At 36.9% G+C, this 23,997-nt stretch overlaps 1 protein-coding gene across 10 annotated transcripts in view; it reads right to left on the bottom strand.

The window, feature by feature from the left end:
- Positions 1-9,959: 9,959 nt before the first annotated feature.
- Positions 9,960-23,997, bottom strand: part of LOC106086373 (tight junction protein ZO-1) — a 445,342-nt gene continuing 431,304 nt past the window's right edge. For 9 of the 10 annotated variants that reach the window (XM_013251024.2, XM_013251022.2, XM_013251023.2 and 6 more), the window contains 2 exons: positions 17,406-19,708; positions 9,960-11,327 (listed from right to left, as the gene is read on the bottom strand). In XM_013251024.2, the coding sequence (XP_013106478.2) occupies positions 11,104-11,327; positions 17,406-19,708 (2,527 nt within the window). In that variant the 3' untranslated portion in view covers positions 9,960-11,103. The remainder of the gene's footprint in view (positions 11,328-17,405; positions 19,709-23,997) is intronic. The other variant, XM_013251031.2, reaches the window with a different exon arrangement.

The raw sequence follows: 23,997 nt of genomic DNA, 5'->3' as shown, positions 1-23,997 counted from the left end.
AACAGAATTACTTAAAATTTCACATTTTATTTTTTTTGCATTTTTTTAGCAAAGGCTAACCCCTTATGAAAATTTTCAATTTTTGATGCGAAAAAAATTTTCGAGTTGAGTATAGAGTATTGAAGATTATGGCAAAAAAATCGGTTTTGCGCAACTCCCATGTTTTTTCTTCAAAAAACAAGCTCAAAATCGCATAATTGATATCAAAAAAACGCAAAAAAAATCTACGTGAGTTTCAAATTGCTGTAACTTCGTTAGTTTTGCGAACTTCAACATTCTGAGGACACCGTTGGATTCGTGAAGAAATTCTCTTTCCGTTGTGGTGCCGGACGAATCAATACTATTTCCCATTTCCTTGAAATCTTCAGTGTATTGCATCAAAATCGCATAATTCATATCCCAAAAATTCAAAAAAACCAACTTGAGTTTGCAATTGCTGTAACTTCCCTATTTTGGCAAACTTTACAAATTTTCAGACACCGTTAGATTCGTGACAAAGATCCCTTTCCGTAGAGGTGCTACATGAAGCGATACTGTAAAGGTTGCTATGGAAAACATAGCAAAAACCAATTTATTTTGGGCGTAAAAATTCAAAGTCGTTTTCAAGGCCAACTACGCTGTAACTCCTTCATTTTTTCGAATTTCGAATATTTTCTAGCATTCCGCAGTTCGAAATTCGAAGACGATTCGTAAAATAAACAGAATTACTTAAAATTTCACATTTTATTTTTTTTGCATTTTTTTAGCAAAGGCTAACCCCTTATGAAAATTTTCAATTTTTGATGCGAAAAAAATTTTCGAGTTGAGTATAGAGTATTGAAGATTATGGCAAAAAAATCGGTTTTGCGCAACTCCCATGTTTTTTCTTCAAAAAACAAGCTCAAAATCGCATAATTGATATCAAAAAAACGCAAAAAAAATCTACGTGAGTTTCAAATTGCTGTAACTTCGTTAGTTTTGCGAACTTCAACATTCTGAGGACACCGTTGGATTCGTGAAGAAATTCTCTTTCCGTAGTGGTGCCGGACGAATCAATACTATTTCCCATTTCCTTGAAATCTTCAGTGTATTGCATCAAAATCGCATAATTCATATCCCAAAAATTCAAAAAAACCCAACTTGAGTTTGCAATTGCTGTAACTTCCCTATTTTGGCAAACTTTACAAATTTTCAGACACCGTTAGATTCGTGACAAAGATCCCTTTCCGTAGAGGTGCTACATGAAGCGATACTGTAAAGGTTGCTATGGAAAACATAGCAAAAACCAATTTATTTTGGGCGTAAAAATTCAAAGTCGTTTTCAAGGCCAACTACGCTGTAACTCCTTCATTTTTTCGAATTTCGAATATTTTCTAGCATTCCGCAGTTCGAAATTCGAAGACGATTCGTAAAATAAACAGAATTACTTAAAATTTCACATTTTATTTTTTTTGCATTTTTTTAGCAAAGGCTAACCCCTTATGAAAATTTTCAATTTTTGATGCGAAAAAAATTTTCGAGTTGAGTATAGAGTATTGAAGATTATGGCAAAAAAATCGGTTTTGCGCAACTCCCATGTTTTTTCTTCAAAAAACAAGCTCAAAATCGCATAATTGATATCAAAAAAACGCAAAAAAAATCTACGTGAGTTTCAAATTGCTGTAACTTCGTTAGTTTTGCGAACTTCAACATTCTGAGGACACCGTTGGATTCGTGAAGAAATTCTCTTTCCGTAGTGGTGCCGGACGAATCAATACTATTTCCCATTTCCTTGAAATCTTCAGTGTATTGCATCAAAATCGCATAATTCATATCCCAAAAATTCAAAAAAACCAACTTGAGTTTGCAATTGCTGTAACTTCCCTATTTTGGCAAACTTTACAAATTTTCAGACACCGTTAGATTCGTGACAAAGATCCCTTTCCGTAGAGGTGCTACATGAAGCGATACTGTAAAGGTTGCTATGGAAAACATAGCAAAAACCAATTTATTTTGGGCGTAAAAATTCAAAGTCGTTTTCAAGGCCAACTACGCTGTAACTCCTTCATTTTTTCGAATTTCGAATATTTTCTAGCATTCCGCAGTTCGAAATTCGAAGACGATTCGTAAAATAAACAGAATTACTTAAAATTTCACATTTTATTTTTTTTGCATTTTTTTAGCAAAGGCTAACCCCTTATGAAAATTTTCAATTTTTGATGCGAAAAAAATTTTCGAGTTGAGTATAGAGTATTGAAGATTATGGCAAAAAAATCGGTTTTGCGCAACTCCCATGTTTTTTCTTCAAAAAACAAGCTCAAAATCGCATAATTGATATCAAAAAACGCAAAAAAAATCTACGTGAGTTTCAAATTGCTGTAACTTCGTTAGTTTTGCGAACTTCAACATTCTGAGGACACCGTTGGATTCGTGAAGAAATTCTCTTTCCGTTGTGGTGCCGGACGAATCAATACTATTTCCCATTTCCTTGAAATCTTCAGTGTATTGCATCAAAATCGCATAATTCATATCCCAAAAATTCAAAAAAACCAACTTGAGTTTGCAATTGCTGTAACTTCCCTATTTTGGCAAACTTTACAAATTTTCAGACACCGTTAGATTCGTGACAAAGATCCCTTTCCGTAGAGGTGCTACATGAAGCGATACTGTAAAGGTTGCTATGGAAAACATAGCAAAAACCAATTTATTTTGGGCGTAAAAATTCAAAGTCGTTTTCAAGGCCAACTACGCTGTAACTCCTTCATTTTTTCGAATTTCGAATATTTTCTAGCATTCCGCAGTTCGAAATTCGAAGACGATTCGTAAAATAAACAGAATTACTTAAAATTTCACATTTTATTTTTTTTGCATTTTTTTAGCAAAGGCTAACCCCTTATGAAAATTTTCAATTTTTGATGCGAAAAAAATTTTCGAGTTGAGTATAGAGTATTGAAGATTATGGCAAAAAAATCGGTTTTGCGCAACTCCCATGTTTTTTCTTCAAAAAACAAGCTCAAAATCGCATAATTGATATCAAAAAAACGCAAAAAAAATCTACGTGAGTTTCAAATTGCTGTAACTTCGTTAGTTTTGCGAACTTCAACATTCTGAGGACACCGTTGGATTCGTGAAGAAATTCTCTTTCCGTAGTGGTGCCGGACGAATCAATACTATTTCCCATTTCCTTGAAATCTTCAGTGTATTGCATCAAAATCGCATAATTCATATCCCAAAAATTCAAAAAAACCAACTTGAGTTTGCAATTGCTGTAACTTCCCTATTTTGGCAAACTTTACAAATTTTCAGACACCGTTAGATTCGTGACAAAGATCCCTTTCCGTAGAGGTGCTACATGAAGCGATACTGTAAAGGTTGCTATGGAAAACATAGCAAAAACCAATTTATTTTGGGCGTAAAAATTCAAAGTCGTTTTCAAGGCCAACTACGCTGTAACTCCTTCATTTTTTCGAATTTCGAATATTTTCTAGCATTCCGCAGTTCGAAATTCGAAGACGATTCGTAAAATAAACAGAATTACTTAAAATTTCACATTTTATTTTTTTTGCATTTTTTTAGCAAAGGCTAACCCCTTATGAAAATTTTCAATTTTTGATGCGAAAAAAATTTTCGAGTTGAGTATAGAGTATTGAAGATTATGGCAAAAAAATCGGTTTTGCGCAACTCCCATGTTTTTTCTTCAAAAAAACAAGCTCAAAATCGCATAATTGATATCAAAAAACGCAAAAAAAATCTACGTGAGTTTCAAATTGCTGTAACTTCGTTAGTTTTGCGAACTTCAACATTCTGAGGACACCGTTGGATTCGTGAAGAAATTCTCTTTCCGTTGTGGTGCCGGACGAATCAATACTATTTCCCATTTCCTTGAAATCTTCAGTGTATTGCATCAAAATCGCATAATTCATATCCCAAAAATTCAAAAAAACCAACTTGAGTTTGCAATTGCTGTAACTTCCCTATTTTGGCAAACTTTACAAATTTTCAGACACCGTTAGATTCGTGACAAAGATCCCTTTCCGTAGAGGTGCTACATGAAGCGATACTGTAAAGGTTGCTATGGAAAACATAGCAAAAACCAATTTATTTTGGGCGTAAAAATTCAAAGTCGTTTTCAAGGCCAACTACGCTGTAACTCCTTCATTTTTTCGAATTTCGAATATTTTCTAGCATTCCGCAGTTCGAAATTCGAAGACGATTCGTAAAATAAACAGAATTACTTAAAATTTCACATTTTATTTTTTTTGCATTTTTTTAGCAAAGGCTAACCCCTTATGAAAATTTTCAATTTTTGATGCGAAAAAAATTTTCGAGTTGAGTATAGAGTATTGAAGATTATGGCAAAAAAATCGGTTTTGCGCAACTCCCATGTTTTTTCTTCAAAAAACAAGCTCAAAATCGCATAATTGATATCAAAAAAACGCAAAAAAAATCTACGTGAGTTTCAAATTGCTGTAACTTCGTTAGTTTTGCGAACTTCAACATTCTGAGGACACCGTTGGATTCGTGAAGAAATTCTCTTTCCGTTGTGGTGCCGGACGAATCAATACTATTTCCCATTTCCTTGAAATCTTCAGTGTATTGCATCAAAATCGCATAATTCATATCCCAAAAATTCAAAAAAACCAACTTGAGTTTGCAATTGCTGTAACTTCCCTATTTTGGCAAACTTTACAAATTTTCAGACACCGTTAGATTCGTGACAAAGATCCCTTTCCGTAGAGGTGCTACATGAAGCGATACTGTAAAGGTTGCTATGGAAAACATAGCAAAAACCAATTTATTTTGGGCGTAAAAATTCAAAGTCGTTTTCAAGGCCAACTACGCTGTAACTCCTTCATTTTTTCGAATTTCGAATATTTTCTAGCATTCCGCAGTTCGAAATTCGAAGACGATTCGTAAAATAAACAGAATTACTTAAAATTTCACATTTTATTTTTTTTGCATTTTTTTAGCAAAGGCTAACCCCTTATGAAAATTTTCAATTTTTGATGCGAAAAAAATTTTCGAGTTGAGTATAGAGTATTGAAGATTATGGCAAAAAAATCGGTTTTGCGCAACTCCCATGTTTTTTCTTCAAAAAACAAGCTCAAAATCGCATAATTGATATCAAAAAAACGCAAAAAAAATCTACGTGAGTTTCAAATTGCTGTAACTTCGTTAGTTTTGCGAACTTCAACATTCTGAGGACACCGTTGGATTCGTGAAGAAATTCTCTTTCCGTTGTGGTGCCGGACGAATCAATACTATTTCCCATTTCCTTGAAATCTTCAGTGTATTGCATCAAAATCGCATAATTCATATCCCAAAAATTCAAAAAAACCAACTTGAGTTTGCAATTGCTGTAACTTCCCTATTTTGGCAAACTTTACAAATTTTCAGACACCGTTAGATTCGTGACAAAGATCCCTTTCCGTAGAGGTGCTACATGAAGCGATACTGTAAAGGTTGCTATGGAAAACATAGCAAAAACCAATTTATTTTGGGCGTAAAAATTCAAAGTCGTTTTCAAGGCCAACTACGCTGTAACTCCTTCATTTTTTCGAATTTCGAATATTTTCTAGCATTCCGCAGTTCGAAATTCGAAGACGATTCGTAAAATAAACAGAATTACTTAAAATTTCACATTTTATTTTTTTTGCATTTTTTTAGCAAAGGCTAACCCCTTATGAAAATTTTCAATTTTTGATGCGAAAAAAATTTTCGAGTTGAGTATAGAGTATTGAAGATTATGGCAAAAAAATCGGTTTTGCGCAACTCCCATGTTTTTTCTTCAAAAAACAAGCTCAAAATCGCATAATTGATATCAAAAAAACGCAAAAAAAATCTACGTGAGTTTCAAATTGCTGTAACTTCGTTAGTTTTGCGAACTTCAACATTCTGAGGACACCGTTGGATTCGTGAAGAAATTCTCTTTCCGTAGTGGTGCCGGACGAATCAATACTATTTCCCATTTCCTTGAAATCTTCAGTGTATTGCATCAAAATCGCATAATTCATATCCCAAAAATTCAAAAAAACCAACTTGAGTTTGCAATTGCTGTAACTTCCCTATTTTGGCAAACTTTACAAATTTTCAGACACCGTTAGATTCGTGACAAAGATCCCTTTCCGTAGAGGTGCTACATGAAGCGATACTGTAAAGGTTGCTATGGAAAACATAGCAAAAACCAATTTATTTTGGGCGTAAAAATTCAAAGTCGTTTTCAAGGCCAACTACGCTGTAACTCCTTCATTTTTTCGAATTTCGAATATTTTCTAGCATTCCGCAGTTCGAAATTCGAAGACGATTCGTAAAATAAACAGAATTACTTAAAATTTCACATTTTATTTTTTTTGCATTTTTTTAGCAAAGGCTAACCCCTTATGAAAATTTTAAATTTTTGATGGGAAAAAAATTTTCGAGTTGAGTATAGAGTATTGAAGATTATGGCAAAAAAATCGGTTTTGCGCAACTCCCATGTTTTTTCTTCAAAAAACAAGCTCAAAATCGCATAATTGATATCAAAAAAACGCAAAAAAAATCTACGTGAGTTTCAAATTGCTGTAACTTCGTTAGTTTTGCGAACTTCAACATTCTGAGGACACCGTTGGATTCGTGAAGAAATTCTCTTTCCGTTGTGGTGCCGGACGAATCAATACTATTTCCCATTTCCTTGAAATCTTCAGTGTATTGCATCAAAATCGCATAATTCATATCCCAAAAATTCAAAAAAACCAACTTGAGTTTGCAATTGCTGTAACTTCCCTATTTTGGCAAACTTTACAAATTTTCAGACACCGTTAGATTCGTGACAAAGATCCCTTTCCGTAGAGGTGCTACATGAAGCGATACTGTAAAGGTTGCTATGGAAAACATAGCAAAAACCAATTTATTTTGGGCGTAAAAATTCAAAGTCGTTTTCAAGGCCAACTACGCTGTAACTCCTTCATTTTTTCGAATTTCGAATATTTTCTAGCATTCCGCAGTTCGAAATTCGAAGACGATTCGTAAAATAAACAGAATTACTTAAAATTTCACATTTTATTTTTTTTGCATTTTTTTTAGCAAAGGCTAACCCCTTATGAAAATTTTCAATTTTTGATGCGAAAAAAATTTTCGAGTTGAGTATAGAGTATTGAAGATTATGGCAAAAAAATCGGTTTTGCGCAACTCCCATGTTTTTTCTTCAAAAAACAAGCTCAAAATCGCATAATTGATATCAAAAAAACGCAAAAAAAATCTACGTGAGTTTCAAATTGCTGTAACTTCGTTAGTTTTGCGAACTTCAACATTCTGAGGACACCGTTGGATTCGTGAAGAAATTCTCTTTCCGTAGTGGTGCCGGACGAATCAATACTATTTCCCATTTCCTTGAAATCTTCAGTGTATTGCATCAAAATCGCATAATTCATATCCCAAAAATTCAAAAAAACCAACTTGAGTTTGCAATTGCTGTAACTTCCCTATTTTGGCAAACTTTACAAATTTTCAGACACCGTTAGATTCGTGACAAAAAAAATGACGCAAAAAAATCTACGTGAGTTTCAAATTGCTGTTATTGTCTTGTTGAAATGGCAGCCTCGTTATGTTAATGAAATGAAGCAAGAGATTTCGCTTTTGACCTACCACCCTTGGAACCACTCTTAATCCGCTCTCTACCACTTCAACCTCTTCCTCCTTCGCAATCCACTTTTTACCAACTCTCATTTTGCTTTTCGCGCTGTTTACTGCTAAGTTGTCATTTCTCACCTTTCGCAGGAGTCGAACCCACAACTAAGCCACTGCTTACTGAGACCGCAACCAATCGAGCTATCGCGGCGCCTGTAAACGGTTGGGAATATTCGCTAACATTAATTATTTTTGATTGCCTGTCTAAGCCCATTTTCGATTTTAAAATTAAGATTTTGGTGCATACTTTTAGTCATTTAGATGCTTCTCAGCTTTATAACAGATGTAGCTAGTCCTTCCTAAATGAATGTACGGTTTGCAAACCGTACTTCATGGCGCCTTTTGGATGCCAGATGTCGTTAATAAAAATAGTCCGAAATTTGTTCCATCCCAACGAATACAGTGCCCTCTATGCTTTCTATTATCCCTAATCTATTTTTGCAAATGCCTTACTTTATTGTATTCTAGGTCATTGCTATTTATAGCACATGGTTGTTTATCAAAATCCCGCAACGTGGAGTTGATTTTGTGAAAGTCTCTTTTGCTGTAATACAGGGATGCCAACTCAATGCTTTGCAACACTAAATTTAGGGTTTTTAGGTCACCATAAATCTGTAAAGTTACCATCTAGTGCCACACGAAAAAATTTGACCTTTTAGATAAGATTTCCCACAGAAACTCTATGAAGAAATATTATATAAATGAGTGCGAATAAAGTGCTTCCTAGGATTAAGTTGGAGGCCACTTATCGAAGCCTCATTTGTATTGCTGATGCAAGTTGTCATGTTCGCCATAGTACTCGAAAAACAAAATTGGATATCGTCAGCGTAAATATGGATATCACAATCACTAGGTATCGTTAACATTGAGTGAAAAAAGCATGGGTCACAAAACTGAGCCTGGAATACGCCGAGGGTGAGAGTCAGAAATCGTGAGCTTTCCCATCAACAGAGACAGTCTGTAATCTTCCCTACAGGTAGGAATCCATGAGTTTAACAGTACAGTACAGTTTAAAGAGATCTAACGCTTTGCTGTTCCTGGCTAGAACAGACGTCTTAGTCATTGTGTCCGTCATGACAGCTCATTGTCTAATCGGAAAACATGCTGACTGATTAAAGGTTGCCAGCAACGACTTTTGCAGAAGCTGTAGGGACATCGAGGAAGAAGAGATTATAAAACACCTTCTGTGTGTGTGTCCCGCATTAGCAGTTAGAAGGAGTTTTCATTTCTTTGAGAACCTGTTTGATTTAGCGGATGTGAACATTCGCAAGTTATTGTGCTTTTTAAAGCGATCTGGATGGTTTAACGGTAGGAACTAGAAGGCATCTTCCTTCTCTTGGACGAAAACGCCTTAGTGAGTGTGATGGCAGACTGCCACTTAAACCTTACCTTGCTCACCTATAAGAGCTAGACGAGGATCGTCACCTCCACATGTAAATATGGTTACAACAACAACTCTTAGGTGATCGGAAAACGCGCTGATAGGCTGAAGTTTGCAAGTTACGACTTCTGCAAAAGCTGATGGCGTCGGGTAAAAGGAGACTATAGAACCTCTGACGTGGGTGTATCCCGCACTGGAAGTCAGAAAGAGTTCCATTTTAGGTTCTCATTTCCTTTCTGATGTCAACATCAGAAAGTTATTTGGCTTTTTAAAGCGATGTGGATGGTTCAACGGTAGGAACTAGAAGGCATCATCCTTCTTCTGTTCCTGCGGTATCACAAGCATTGGGTATTTATTGGATAAATACCCAAGCATTGGGTATTTGCAAATGCAAATTTGGCAGATGAACATTCCACTAGGGAACAGGGGCAAACTTCTCACAAATCAATGGCTGCATTGGGTATTTACCCGGTAGAAAATCATCTCTAGTTACGCGTGCTATGTGGAATGTGGCAGCGTCTTGTTGAAACCACATTTAATGCAAGTTAAGCTCTTGCATTTTGGGCAAAAAAAAAGTTGGATATCATCTCACGGTAGCGCTCATCATTCACAGTTACGTTACGCTTCATCATCTTTGAAGAAGTACGGTCCAACGATGCCATCAGCCCATAAACCTAACCAAACTGCGACTTTTTCTGAATGCTTTGGTAGCTCTTGCAATGCTTTTGGCAGATCTTCACTCTAAAATTGGCAATTCTGCTTATTTAACGTACTCATTGAGCCGAAAATGAGCTTCGTTGATGGATGCAAGAAACGCTCGATGAACTTTCTTAATAGAGCACTCATTTTGATAATAAAAATTCAATAATTTGCAAGCGTTGTTCGTTTGTAAGACGATTCATGGTAAAGTTATAGACCAAACTGCAGATGTTTGACAGTGAAACAAAACACGAAATTTAGTAAATATTGATATTTTTTTTTTTTTTTAATTTTTATATATTTTTTATTGAAGCTTTTCCATGTATTTTATTGATTTATTTATTATTATGTCTGAAGTGGGGGCATGTATGTATGTATTCGCATGTAAATGTGTATAAATGTGAAAAAACATTATGTGTGTAGTTATGTGGTAAATAGAATAATTAATGGTTACTCGTATTACAACGGTTATTCATCATTAGTTTTTATCATTCTTTCATTCGAGATTGTTTTACAATAAAATTTAATATGACGACATTACATTCTGAATTTTTAATGCTTATAATTAGTCATTTCAATATTTTTATTTCGTTTTTTTTTTTTTTTTGAGTAAACAGCATAGTAATTCGAGTTTAAAAATATTTAAAGCATATACAATCATCATCAAATAATAATAATAGTAATTATAAAAAATACAAGTGCAAATGGAACTAAATAAACATACATAGATGTACACAAATACATTAAACATTTAAAATGCTTAAAATTAAGAAACAGTGAATGGAACTTAAATATTTGCAGTTTAATTCTTTTTGTTTCATTCCAAATGTTTTAAGAGTTTAACTATAAAAACAAAAAAAAAAATATGTATATACGAATATTTCAATAATAAAAATATTTACAAAATACATGCTATATGTAATAGGACTTTTCTATATATTCGAGGGATTGCTTCGAACTTTCTCTGCGTTTAATAAATGTTGTTTCGTTTCAAATGTTTGTATGATGTCAAGATTTGAAAGTCGTTCGTTATATGTTGAGTTAAGTTAAATAAAAATTCTCTTAGTTCCTTTTTGAAAAAAGAGTTCCTCAATGACCCTTTAAAGCTAAAGGTCTAAGTAACATTCCTTCAAAAAGAACTTTCTTTGTCCAGTTCATTTTCCATTTAGCAATAGATTATTTTGTCTTTAAAACTATAAAACAATTTGTTTTAAAAAATAATAGTAATAATCATTAAACATAGTTGATACGATATTCTAATATATGGTCTATGTACATTCGAATAATACAATAATTATGTTTTTTATGCATGGGTAAATAACTTAAAAACAAAAATAACTTATATATGTTTCGTTTAATTCTTTTGTAATTTCGCATGGGAGGGGGTTCCTTAGACTTCCTTAGAAATGATCTACTTTTACAGATACTGTATGGGCTGCCGCATTACTTGGTAAATCGATGTTATCCCATTCGGTATGAATATTTTTTTCACTATCCGTTGCCTTTAAGGCCAGACCCAAAGATGTTGTCTTTCCCGCACAGTGGGGTATATTAAGGGTAACAGGTGTTAGAAATTCCAGACCTTGGGGTCCGCACATTACAAGAGGTGAGAGCATGGTTTCACCTAAGAAAGGGGGAGAAATAAAAATATTATTTAAAAATATAATTTAGGTTGATTTATATAGACATAAATATTTAATGCAAAATAAGAGTGTTATGTGTAATAAAAAAGTTTTGTGTGTGTTGTTTATAAGGTGTAAGTAAAGTATTAAAAAAGTTGAAATATAAAAATTTTTTGGAAACATTTAAACATGCGATGATAGTAAAACATTATACACACAGTATGCAAGAAAAGGCAAAAGTCGGGCGGTGCCGACTATATGATACCGCACACCAGAGAGTCTACGTAATACTTTTAATATAGCAATTATTTCAAAATCTAGTCAGCCTTTAATTTTGCATACCTATTGAAATATCGAGTAGAAGAACCTTGTACGAATTTCTTGTGATGGTACGAAAATTGTGGCTTCTACAACCTTAAAAATCAAAACGCATAAAAGATATATATGGGAGTTTTATCTAAATCTGATTCGATTTTGATGAAATTTTGCACCAGTATTGCGTGTCATGAAAAAGTGAAAACACATAAAATATATATATAGAATTTTTACCTAAATGTGGTTAGATTTTGATAAAAAATGTTTACATGTAGTGCGACGTCAAATAAAACATAAAGTTGGGACCAAAATTGTTGCTATTACAGCTTTAAAAGGGCATATCGGATGAAAGATATATATGTGAGCTATATATGGATCTGATCCGATTCTAATGAAATTTCGCACACATACTAGGACGTTAAAAAAGCACTTCGTGCCAAACTTGGTAAAGATCGGACAAAAATTGTGCCTTCTACAGCCTTAAAAGACCATATCGGATGAAAGATATATATGAGAGCTATATATAGTACTGATCCGATTCTGATGAAATTTCGCACACATACTAGGACGTCAAAAAAAGCATTTCGTGCCAAAGAGTGTCGTCTACAGCCTTAATAGGTCAAGTCGGATGAAAGTTATATGGGAGCAATATCCAAATCTGAACCGAAATTTGGTAAAGATCGAACCAACATTGTGGCTCCTACAGCTTTAAAAGGGCATATCGGATGAACGATATATATGGGAGCTATATATAAATCTGATCCGATTCTGATGAAATTTTGCACACATATTGGGACGTCACGAAAAGCACTTCGTGCCAAATTTGGTAATGATCGGACGAAAGTTTTGTCTTCTACAGCCTCAATAGGTCAAATCGGATGAAAGTTATATGGAAGCTGTATCCAAAACTGAACCGATTTAGATGAAATTTTGCACATGTATTAAGACGTCACACGAAACTTCTCATGCTAAATTTGGTAAAGATCGGACCAAAATTGTGGCTCTCCCAGCTTTAAAAGGGCATATCGGATGTAAGATATATATGGGAGCTATATATAAATCAGATCCGATTCTGATGAAATTTTACACACATATTGAGACGTCACAAAAAGCACTTCGTGCCAAATTTGGTAAAAATCCAGAATTGTGTCTTCTACAGCCTTAATAGGTCAAATCGGATGAAAGTTATATGGGAGCTATATCCAAATCTGAACCGATTTAGACGAAATTTTGCACATGTATTACGACGTCACACGAAACTTCTCATGCCAATAGGGGTAAAGATCGGACCAAAGTTGTGGCTTCTACAGCTTTAAAAGGTTACATCGGATGAAAGATATATATGGGACCTTTATGTAAAGCTGGACCGATTTTTTTCAAAATCAATAGCGCTCGTCCTTGGACCAAAAAAGACACTTATGCAAAATTTTGTGAAAATCGGAAAACAAATGCGACATGTACCTTGATTACAAGAATACATGGAAATACAGACAGACGGACATAGCTAAATCGAATCAGGATTCTAAGCCAATCAGTATACTTATCGGTAGGTGTAGCTTTTCCCCTTCTTAGCGTTGCAAACAATTGCACAAATCTATAATCCCCTGTACCACAGCGGTGGTGTAGGGTATAAAAATCTTTACTTATCGAAATACGAGTAACATGTATGTTAAAATTCTAATGTCGAGGCCTACAGGGTGGACCATTTTCATACACTCAAAAACATTTGTCATTATGCAACAAACATAAAATTTTGCTGTACAGTAATGCCTGCTATTTTAACAAACTTTTGCTTGCTGTTTCACCCGAGAATATCAAATGTTTTTGCAACAATGAATGCGTCCTATAACAAAATCTTATAGTTGGTTGAAGTCCAGTATTCTGTCCCCACCTAAGTGCCAGAGACTGTTAGCCGCGATGAGTCAGGAAATGCTCCAACGCACAGTGGGATGGGAAAAAAATAAGTGAAAACAAGTAAAAGCGTGCTAAGTTCGGTCAGGCCGAATCTTATATACCCTCCACCATGGATCGCATTTGTCGAGTTCTTTTCCCGGCATCTCTTCTTAGGCAAAAAAGGATATAAGAAAAGAGTTGCTCTGCTATTAAAACGATATCAAGATATGGTCCGGTTCGGACCACAATTAAATTATATGTTGGAGACCTGTGTAAAATTTCAGCCAATTCGTATAAGAATTGCGCCCATTGGGGCTCACGAAGTAAAATAGAGAGAACGATTTATATGGGATCTGTATCGGGCTATAGAACGTTTGTTGATGGTCATGAGAGGATCCGTCGTACAAAATTTCAGGCATATCGGATAATAATTGCGACCTCTAGGGGTCAAGAAGTCAAGATCCCAGATCGGTTTATATGGCAGCTATATCAGGTTATGAACCGATTTGAACCTTATTTGACACAGTTGTTGAAAGTAAAAATAAAATACGTCATGCAAAATTTCAGCCAAATCGGATAGGAATTGCGCCCTCTAAAAGCTCAAGAAGTCAAATCCCCAGATCTGTTTATATGACAGCTATATCAGGTTATCGACCGATTTCAACCATACTTGGCACAGTTGTTGGATATGCAAAAATTCATTCAAATCGGATAAGAATTGTGCCCTCTAGAGGCTCAAGAAGTCAAGACCCAAGATCGGTTTATATGGCAGCTATATCAGGTTATGAACCGATTTAAACCATACTTGGCACAGTTGTTGGGTATCATAACAAAACACGTCGTGCGAAATTCCATTCCATTCGGATAAGAATTGTGCACGCTAGAGGCTCAAGAAGTCAAGACCCCAGATCGGTTTATATGGCAGCTATATCAGGTTATGGGCCGATTTGAACCATACTTAGCACAGTTGTTGGATATCATAACAAAACACGTCGTGCACAATTTCATTCTGATCGGATAAGAATTGCGCACTCTAGAGGCTCAAGAAGTCAAGACCCAAGATCGGTTTATATGGCAGCTATATCAGGTTATGGACCGATTTGAACCATACTTGGCACAGTTGTTGGATATAATAACAAAACACGACGTGCAAAATTTCATTCTGATCGGTAAGAATTGCGCACGCTAGAGGCTCAAGAAGTCAAGACCCCAGATCGGTTTATATGGCAGCTATATCAGGTTATGGACCGATTTGAACTATACTTGGCGCAGTTGTTGGATATCATAACAAAACACGTCGTGCAAAAATTCATTCCAATCGGATAAGAATTGCGCACTCTAGAGGCTCAAGAAGTCAAGACCCAAGATCGGTTTATATGGCAGCTATATCAAAACATGGACCGATATGGCCCATTTACAATATCAACCGACCTACACTAATAAGAAGTATTTGTGCAAAATTTCAAGCGGCTAGCTTTACTCCTTCGGAAGTTAGCGTGCTTTCGACAGACAGACGGACGGACGGACAGACGGACGGACATGGCTAGATCGACATAAAATTTCACGACGATCAAGAATATATATACTTTATGGGGTCTCAGACGAATATTTCGAGTAGTTACAAACAAGGAGACTTTAATGCGCATCACATTTCGTGGCATTCTCCCATAGATAACGACTAGCGGGGCATAGCTTTGGCAGAGCAGATTGAAGGCTCCACGTTTGGCACGGTGAATGAGGATACCCCCACTAGAATTACGTGGAGGTACAGCAGCTCGCCAGACATTTCCATTGCATCCGCCATTTCTTTGAGATCAGACCACCTGGCTATTGAGTTCCAAACTTTAGGTCTCATGCAGTTCTTTGGTATGGATCTCTGATAAGCGCGGATCGTACTCCTGAATCTGTGTGCCCTCCCCTGAGCGATCTTCTTGGTAGGGTGGACTTTTTTATCACGGCCGAGCGAATGGGACGTGGACTGACGCCTTGGGTTCAAGGATGGCCTTGACCCTGTGGCCGAATATTTCCCGAAACTGGACATCGCTTATCCTGGGGCTGAAGAAGCACGACTTTGGACTGCTAATAGGAATCCTGATTGGTCATTGCAACGTCAGGACTTTAACGTCGCGATGAAGACAAGAAAAGGCGCCCTTCTGCAGGGTATGCGTTGACGAGGAGATGTTGGAGACGGTCAAGCACCTTCTATGTCACAGATCCACAATTGTGAGAAGACACAGAATAATGGGTAAACATCTGTTTCTGTGCCTGAATTCATTTCAGACACTGATTCCTGTTCTGTAGTTCTGTAGAACCCTGAATTGGCCGACTGGACCATACGCTCATCGGTGACAGTTTCTTCATGTCCGTCTGTCGAAATCACAATAGCGGTCGAATGCGTAAAGCTAGCCGCTTGAAATTTTTCACAGATACATACTATTGATGTAGGTTATTGTTGTTGTAGCAGTGCGTTTTACACGGATGTAGGTCGTTAGTGATTGCAAATGGGCCATATCTGTTCAGATTTTAATGTAACTCCCATATAAACCTATCTCCCAATTTGACTTCTTGAGCCACTGGAAGCCACAATTTCCGATTTGGCTGAAATTTTGCATACGGTGTAACAACTGTGCCAAGTACGGTCAACATCGGAATATTACCTGATATAGCTCCCATGTAAACCGATCCCCCGATTTAATTTCTTAGGCCCTTACAAGCCGCAATGTTTGCCCGATTAGACTGACATTTTGCATGCTGTGTTCTGTTATGGCTTTCAACAACTATACTATGTAAAGTGCAAATAGGTCTTAGCCTGGTATAGCTCCCATATAAACCGATCTGCCGATTTAACTTATTAAGTCCTTACAAGCCCCAATTTTTGTCCGATTTGGCTGAAATTTTGCATGCGATGTTCTGTTACGACTTTCAATAACTGTGCCAAGTACGGTCCAAATCAGTTTATAACCTGATTATCCTTGTTCGGTTGCTAGGAGCTTCAATTTTTGCTGGTCTGACAGAACTTTGGTATGTATGATAAAATTGTGCCCTTCAACTAAATTTAGCGACAAGCGTGGACTCTCTACTTTCTTATTTAGTATTTTTGTGTATGATCTTGCGAGCAGGGCTGCTGAGTCGAGGATTTGAAGCCGGAGTCAAAGTCGGAAACCGATTATTGAGCCGGAGTCGGAGTTTGGTTCGGAAGTGAGCACGCTTACCACAACTCCGAACTGCATTCTTCGAGTTAGGCCCCGACCGGGGGTCGAAATTCGAGGGTCAGACTCCGCAGTCCTGCTTGAGAGCACAAGTTCCTTCTTTCCCCTAGGGCATAACAATAGTCCAATAATGGTCCTCCTTGCTTTGGGGGTACTAATTTAACCTAAGCTAAAGAAAATGAAATACCGCGGTACCTCTGGATACGAAAATGCATGACTGGTAAATAAGGGATTAAATATTCGATTAAAAAAAATTATACGTGCGGCAATGTAAACAAAACGAAGAAGGTTAGTAAAATATTAGCTTAATATTATGCATGCAAATTTCTTAAGACATAACACAAGTGTTATATAATGTTATATAATTTTGTATCATAAATAGAACAATACACCACAAGGAGCATGCCCTATATAAATGTTAATATCTAAACAGAGAGGAAAATATAAGAAATTATATCAAATGGTATGCAAAATAAACAATAAAAAAACGACAAAATATCTTTCTTTTCATAAAAATTTACAAAACAAAAAACAATTATTTTTAGAAACATAAAAAAAATAATAATTTAAAATTTAACAAAAACAAAAAAAAAAAAACGGAAGAAAATTGCTAGAAAGTCACAATGTTTATAGGTGAGGTAGTAGAGCAGAATTAGAACAAACCATTTTCCATATCCAATGGTGGGCCACCAACAGCTTGACCCATACGTGGATCGCTAACGGTGAAATAGATTTCTTGCCGAACTCCCGGAGCTATGGCTCCCGGTGGTATATGCAATGAAACATTCCATACATTATCGGCCAAAGTGCCGCCATTTGAGTCGAATATGCCACGACAGGTGGAAGGTTCTCTCGGCACAGTGGGAAATGAACCTTTGCCAGGTAAGCTGGCCGCTGCTGGTGCCGAGGTGGGCACTGGTCCAGCAATGGGCAGGGACATGTTACTGGTGTAAGGTGTACTGGTGGCATTAGGTGGACCCACTGGCAAACTGGCCTGGGAGGTGTAATGGGTTTCTATAGATGTTCGGCTGTCGCTTAATTTCTTCAGAGGCGGTGGCCCAGTTCTCTTCAGAATATTCGATATATGAAATGGGGCTCTCGAAGATCGTGGCGTTAGAGGCAATGTGGGTTTGGGTGGCTCCAATGGTTCTATGGGAGGGCCTTCCACTACCAATGGGGATGAAACCGCTTGAGGTATTTCAAAAACATCATCGGATATATCCTGGGTGTCATTCGTCTCATTTGCCTCCATGTCGGTTTGCTCCAACATACCCTGATTGTGTTTGTTCTCTATGATGGTATGCATGTCGGTTCTATCGAAATCTTTGGAGACCCCGCCCATTTCCAAATCATCTTCATCGTTCTGAGCCAAGGGAGCACTCTTCTCTGCAGCTGACATTTCAATGACAGTGTCGGAAGATTTTTGCAAATCGCTGGGACTTAAACGATCTGAACCTGCTGCTCCCCCTTCATGATTAATTTCTGCCTGGGTATTAATTTCTGTTTTGCTCTCTTTCTTTTCATCCGTTTCATTTTCTCGTGATTGTAAAATACTCTCCTCTTTTGTCTCATAAATGGGCTCTGGTCTTCCCATGTCCCTTTTGGAGATATACGATGGCTCCGCCATGCTGTCCAAAGCTTCTCGCCTAGTCTGGTATATCTGATCCCTTAATTGGGCTCGTGTTTTCAAGGCACTCTCTTTAACCATGTCTCGGCGCGACTGATAGATGGGTTCTTTTTCAGACTTATCATCTTTTTCCGATTGGCTACCACTTTGGGGACTGAACTCCCTCTCCATTTCCCGCTTGCCCTGAGATATGCGATCTTGCATTTCCTTTTTAGTTTGATACAAATGATTCCTTTGCATTTCACGTTGCATTTCGCGACGCGACTGATAAACAGGTTCATGGATTTCCGCCTGCTCATTGGCCGCTCCCGGATAGAATCTGCGGCGAGCCATGACTTCAGAGTTGGGAGCCCTGCGCTGATTGTCCAGCATATAGGCTCCCTGTTTACTTTGATAGATATCATCCTGTTCATAACTGTTTGTCTGGGGACTTGCGGCCATAGCTGCATGAGGTCTGCGTCCATGAGCGCGATCTGCTGTGGTGGTACTATGGCGTCTCACTATTCGTTTGCCATTGCGATTTTGGGCAGCCTCCATATGCCTTCTCTCTAAATCTATGCAAGCTCTATTGGCATAAATATCATCCTGATCTGAAAAGCCATAAGGATCGTAGGGAGGATGTTCTCTTGCTAGGCGTTGTTCTCGGCCTGGTACTGTGCCCATGTGCCCATAAATGTCTTCTTCGCCCAAATTTTGATAGGTGCTATTCATGACATCCGGTGAGGGATAGCCATAGGCATTTGGTGGAAGTTGATCATAATACTGTTGCTCCCTACCAGCTCCTCCACCTCCTCCTCTCATGGCACTGGCTGGTACACTTCTGCCACGCCCTCCATAGTAGCGATCATCAAAACCCGCCGGATAGGTGGGATACTCATCGGGGTAGTAGGGTCTTTGCATGCCCCTCTCTAGCATGGAGTTTTGCCTTTTCAAAGCTGATTTACTGGGTTTACGGTCTGGATCAACCAGACTATTAATACGCCTTAAAGGACGTGTACTTTTCATAAAAGCATTTTTTAGCGCTGTAAGAGGACTTTTCAAAACTGATTTCTTTTTGATTTTATGTGGCAAAGGTGGTGGCATGTCGTTTTCATTGTAATACTGTTGTTGAGGATGTTGTTGTTGTTGTTGTTGCTGATGCTGATGGTGAGGATGAGATGGCGGCAAAGGTGGTGGTAACTGGCCGCCTCCATAACTATAATAATTGGGATCTTGCACATGTGGTGGTCTTTCATGCGGATAACGTGGCACAGATCTAGATCTTGGAGGTGGATTTTGTGGCGGAGGCATAGCGTAGTAATCTTCGTAAATTTGCTGTTGATCATATGACTCCAATTCGCTAAAGATTTGAGATTTGTTGGTTGTAGTAGGTTTTAGAATTTTTTCGGTTTATTGTTTTAGGATAGGCAAAAGAAATTTTTCATTTTTATTGGAGTTGAAAAATGTAGCGTAAGATATCTTGGAAAAGGAATAAAAATAACCTAACCGGCAATTTGTACAAATATTTGAGACATGGTTTTTAAAGATATTTCAGCAGTCCAATGAACATTAAAACGTAAATCTGTTAAGTGAACTTAAATATATCTTCCAATTAAAGTTTTTTTATAGAAAATATTCTACTTTAAACGCCTATAATGTGTTGCCTATTCTTATAAGTAACCATGGACACAATTTGGGCCGAATACTCCTCGACGGATTGTAGATTCTCGCAGCACTGTAAGAAGTGAAACTAGTGTAAGGTGTACTGGTGACATACAGATGGCAATAATAGTTTGGAAAGGGAGGTTAACATATCCGTCTGAACGCCTGGGTTCGAATCCTGGTGAAAACATCAGAAAAAAATTTTCAGCCGTTGTCATCCTCCTCCTAATGCTGGCGACATTTGTGAGGTACTATGCCATGTAAAAACTTCTCCCTGAAGAAGTGTCCACTGCGGCACACCCTTCGGACTCGGCTATAAAAGTAGGTCCCTTATGGTTGAGCTTAAAACCTCGGACAGCACTCATTGATATGTGAGAAGTTTGCCCCTTTTCCTTAATGGAATGTTTATGGAAAAATTAGCAATTTCCAGAAATTTGAAAAGAAGGTTTGAATATGTTTTAAGTTTAAAAACACAAGTTAATAAAATTTTTGAGCACTAAAATTTCTAAGGAAGGGTTTTAACATGAAGCGATTTTACACTGTATGCATACAAATTTCACATTTTTATGTGAAGGTAAGCGAAGGTCAGAGGACTGCCGTCAATAAACTTGGTTAACCCGAAACCTTTCGGGTCGACGCAGTCCGAGTTAAGAGTAGCGTGGGGGATCCAGATCGTGTAAAGACGACGATATTACTGAAAGGAAGTAAGAAGGAGGTCAGTATAGCTATTGGAATTATGACGGGACAGTCCTCACTTATGTAAAATCAGTGTGGCAAGTGATTTTTTTTTTTTTATTTTTTATTTATTTTCATTACAACTGAGTTACACTCATCTAGTAATTTTAAGATAGCGTATAGATAAATAATACAAACTAGAGAATTTAGCCTAGTTCGAATTCATTTTGTGGAAATAGTTCAGTAACTACATCCTAGTTCTTGGGATTTAGGGCCTCTTAAGGGACTAGATCCATTGGTATAGTTCTTTGAAGTCTTCTGGTGGCTGGATAGTTTCGAACAATATTATTTAAGTCAGAGTTAACGTGACTATGTAACTTGTTCGCATGTTTCAGGGCGTGAATGGATATTTCCTCTGATATTGTCCTCACTCCCAAGTCTCTGTGCAGATCGGTGTTTCGTATGTACCAAGGTGCATTAGCAATGGTACGAAGGATTAAATTTTGGGTTTTTTGAATCTTTTCTACTTCATTCTTGGCAGCGCAACCCCAAAGTTGTATTCCGTAGGTCCATATTGGTTTAATCATTTGATTATACAAAAGAAGTTTGTTTTGAATCGATATTCTATTGTCCACTAGCATCCAGTACAGCTCTGAGAATTTTATTTTTATTTCCTTATTTTTTTTCTTCACGTGCTCTTTCCATTTAATTTTAGTGTCTAGGGTCATTCCCAAATATTTTGCTGTGTTTGCGAATGGTATTACTTTACCATTTAGATATAATGGTAAATAACGAAGCTCTTTGTTTGTGAAAAGTATGTGGATTGACTTGTTTTCATTTAGATTCATCCTCCATTTGTTTATCCAAAGTAAAATGTCCGACAGAGCTGCTTGAAGTTTATTTGTAGCTTCAATTTCACTATTGGCAGTCGTAAGAATTGCAGTGTCATCGGCAAATGTTGCAATTGTTGCATCAGGCGGGTTTGGTATATCTCTGGTGTAAAGAAGGTATAAAACAGGGCCTAGGACACTCCCCTGAGGTACTCCAGCCTTTATTGGTTTCAGTTTTGAATAATTATTTTCTATTTTTACTCGAAAGTGTCTGTTGGTTAAGTATGATTCCAAGATTTCATAAAATTCCTTTGGGAGATCGTTATGAAGTTTGGTTAAGAGCCCTTGGTGCCAAACTTTGTCAAATGCTTGTCCCACGTCTAAAAACACGGCAGAGCAGACGAGTTTATTTTCAATGGCTCTTTCGGCTATATCAACTATTCGGTGAACTTGTTGTATAGTTGAATGATTATTTCGGAATCCAAACTGATGGTCAGGTATGAGAAGCCTACTTGTTAATAAGGGACGCAATCTTTTTAATAGCAACTTTTCAAATATCTTTGACATAACCGGTAGTAGCGATATCGGACGGTATGATGTTATTTCATGATCAGGTTTTCCAGGTTTCTTGATTACGATAACTTCTGCAACTTTCCATTCTAATGGAACATGTCGCAGACGAAAACATGCATTTATTATAAATAAAAGCTTTTTAACAGCTATATGTGGAAGCTTTTTAAGAATTTTGGTTGTTATTAAGTCATAACCTGGAGATTTCTTAGCGCTCAGATCTTTGGCGATGAGATTTTCTAGCTCTTTAATTGTAGCTGGTTTAATGACTTGGTTGTCACATTTTTCTAATTTATAAGTTTCTTCATTGTCAGACCTACATTCAAGTGGTTTAAATATGTTGCTAAAATAATTTGCAAACAAATCTACTTTTTCTTCAGCTTTTTTTACCCATGATCCATCTACATTTTTAAGTGGTGGAATGGTTGGGGAAGCTTGATTTAATTGCCGCGTGGCCTTCCATAGATTGTAGTTGGTTTCTTTGGTTGCTGTTAGGTTTCCTAAGTATCTAGACATAGCCTTATTTTTTGACTCCTGTGTGATGCGTTTGAGTTCATTAACAAGCCTGTTCAATGTTCTTTTATTTTCGATTGTTCTTTCTCTTTGCCATTTCTTCCTAGCTTTTCTTTTCTTCGATAAAAGGTCTCTAATTTCCTTCGGATATGTGCCAGTAGTGTTGGTATGACTTGTAGTAGGAGTACTTTCCCATGCAGACGTTTGTATTGCGTTGATGAAGCTTGTCAACTCTTCATCAATTTGATCTTTGGTTCTAAGGGGAATCTTTAGTTCAATTTTCTCAGACAATATATATTTGAAAAATTGCCAGTTAGTACGATTATTCGAGAGAAAACTTGGAGTTTCTTTTTCGATAAAATTATCACTGACGGTCATTATCACTGCAGAATGATCCGATGATGATAATGCAGCTGTGTTCTCAATGTAAATAAAGTTTTTAGGTATATTTTTAGTAACAAAAAAATCAATTAAATCTGGAATACGTTGCTCATTCGATGGCCAATACGTAGGCTCGTTTCCTGAATATATCTCACATTTTAGAGCTCTGCATGCTTTGTGAAGTTGGTGTCCTTTGGGTGTAGTTAATCTAGAACCCCAGAGTTTGTTTTTAGCATTGAAATCTCCTCCTAATATAAAGTGATTTTGAAAACCTTTTAAAACTTCAATGTAGTGTTCGCTTTTAATGTTATGCCTTGGAGGTGAATAGATAGCACATATTTTAAAGGTCTTATTATTTTTTAAGCTCACTGATACACATGCAATTTGAAACATTTCATTCTCTATTTTCTCTTCTTCTTGGTGTTCAATATTATTTTTGATTATTATTGAGGCTCCTCCTCTCGGTCTTTGGGAAGGATGAACTGCATTATAAATCATGTACCCTTTGACACTGACATGTGTATGTCTAGTCAGATGGCTTTCTGAGATTAATAATATATCAATTTTGTGGTCGTTGAGAAAATATTCTATTTCATTAATGCGGCTCACTAAGCCATTACAGTTCCATGTTGTTATTCGCAGAGTAGCCATTATTGTGGGACTATATTTTGCGCGTTTATTATGATAGCGTTTATTTTATCTATTAATTTTTCATTTAATACCGCTTGATCATCCAAACGGCGATTAATTTTTTGCATATTTTTTAGGATTTCGTTTAAGATCAATGAATTATCTGTTGCATTTTGTGCGTTGTTTGGGCTCAAAGCCTCTGCAAAAGTTTTTGGTTGCATGTTTTGCCGGTTCATTCCTTGAAATGGTTGTTGGACACGTGCTTGTTGGAGTCTTTGGAAGGTTTGGTTTTGATATTGAGGTTGTAGCAATTGGTGGTCTCTTGTACGTGTTCCCAGTGGTTCTTCGTTATCCTGAATTTTTCTTGTTCCCTCTTTCATGAGTCTAG

Source organism: Stomoxys calcitrans, chromosome 2 (genome assembly GCF_963082655.1).
Source record: "Stomoxys calcitrans chromosome 2, idStoCalc2.1, whole genome shotgun sequence".
NCBI lineage: Eukaryota > Metazoa > Arthropoda > Insecta > Diptera > Muscidae > Stomoxys > Stomoxys calcitrans.
This window is presented reverse-complemented; position numbering and strand designations above follow the sequence as displayed.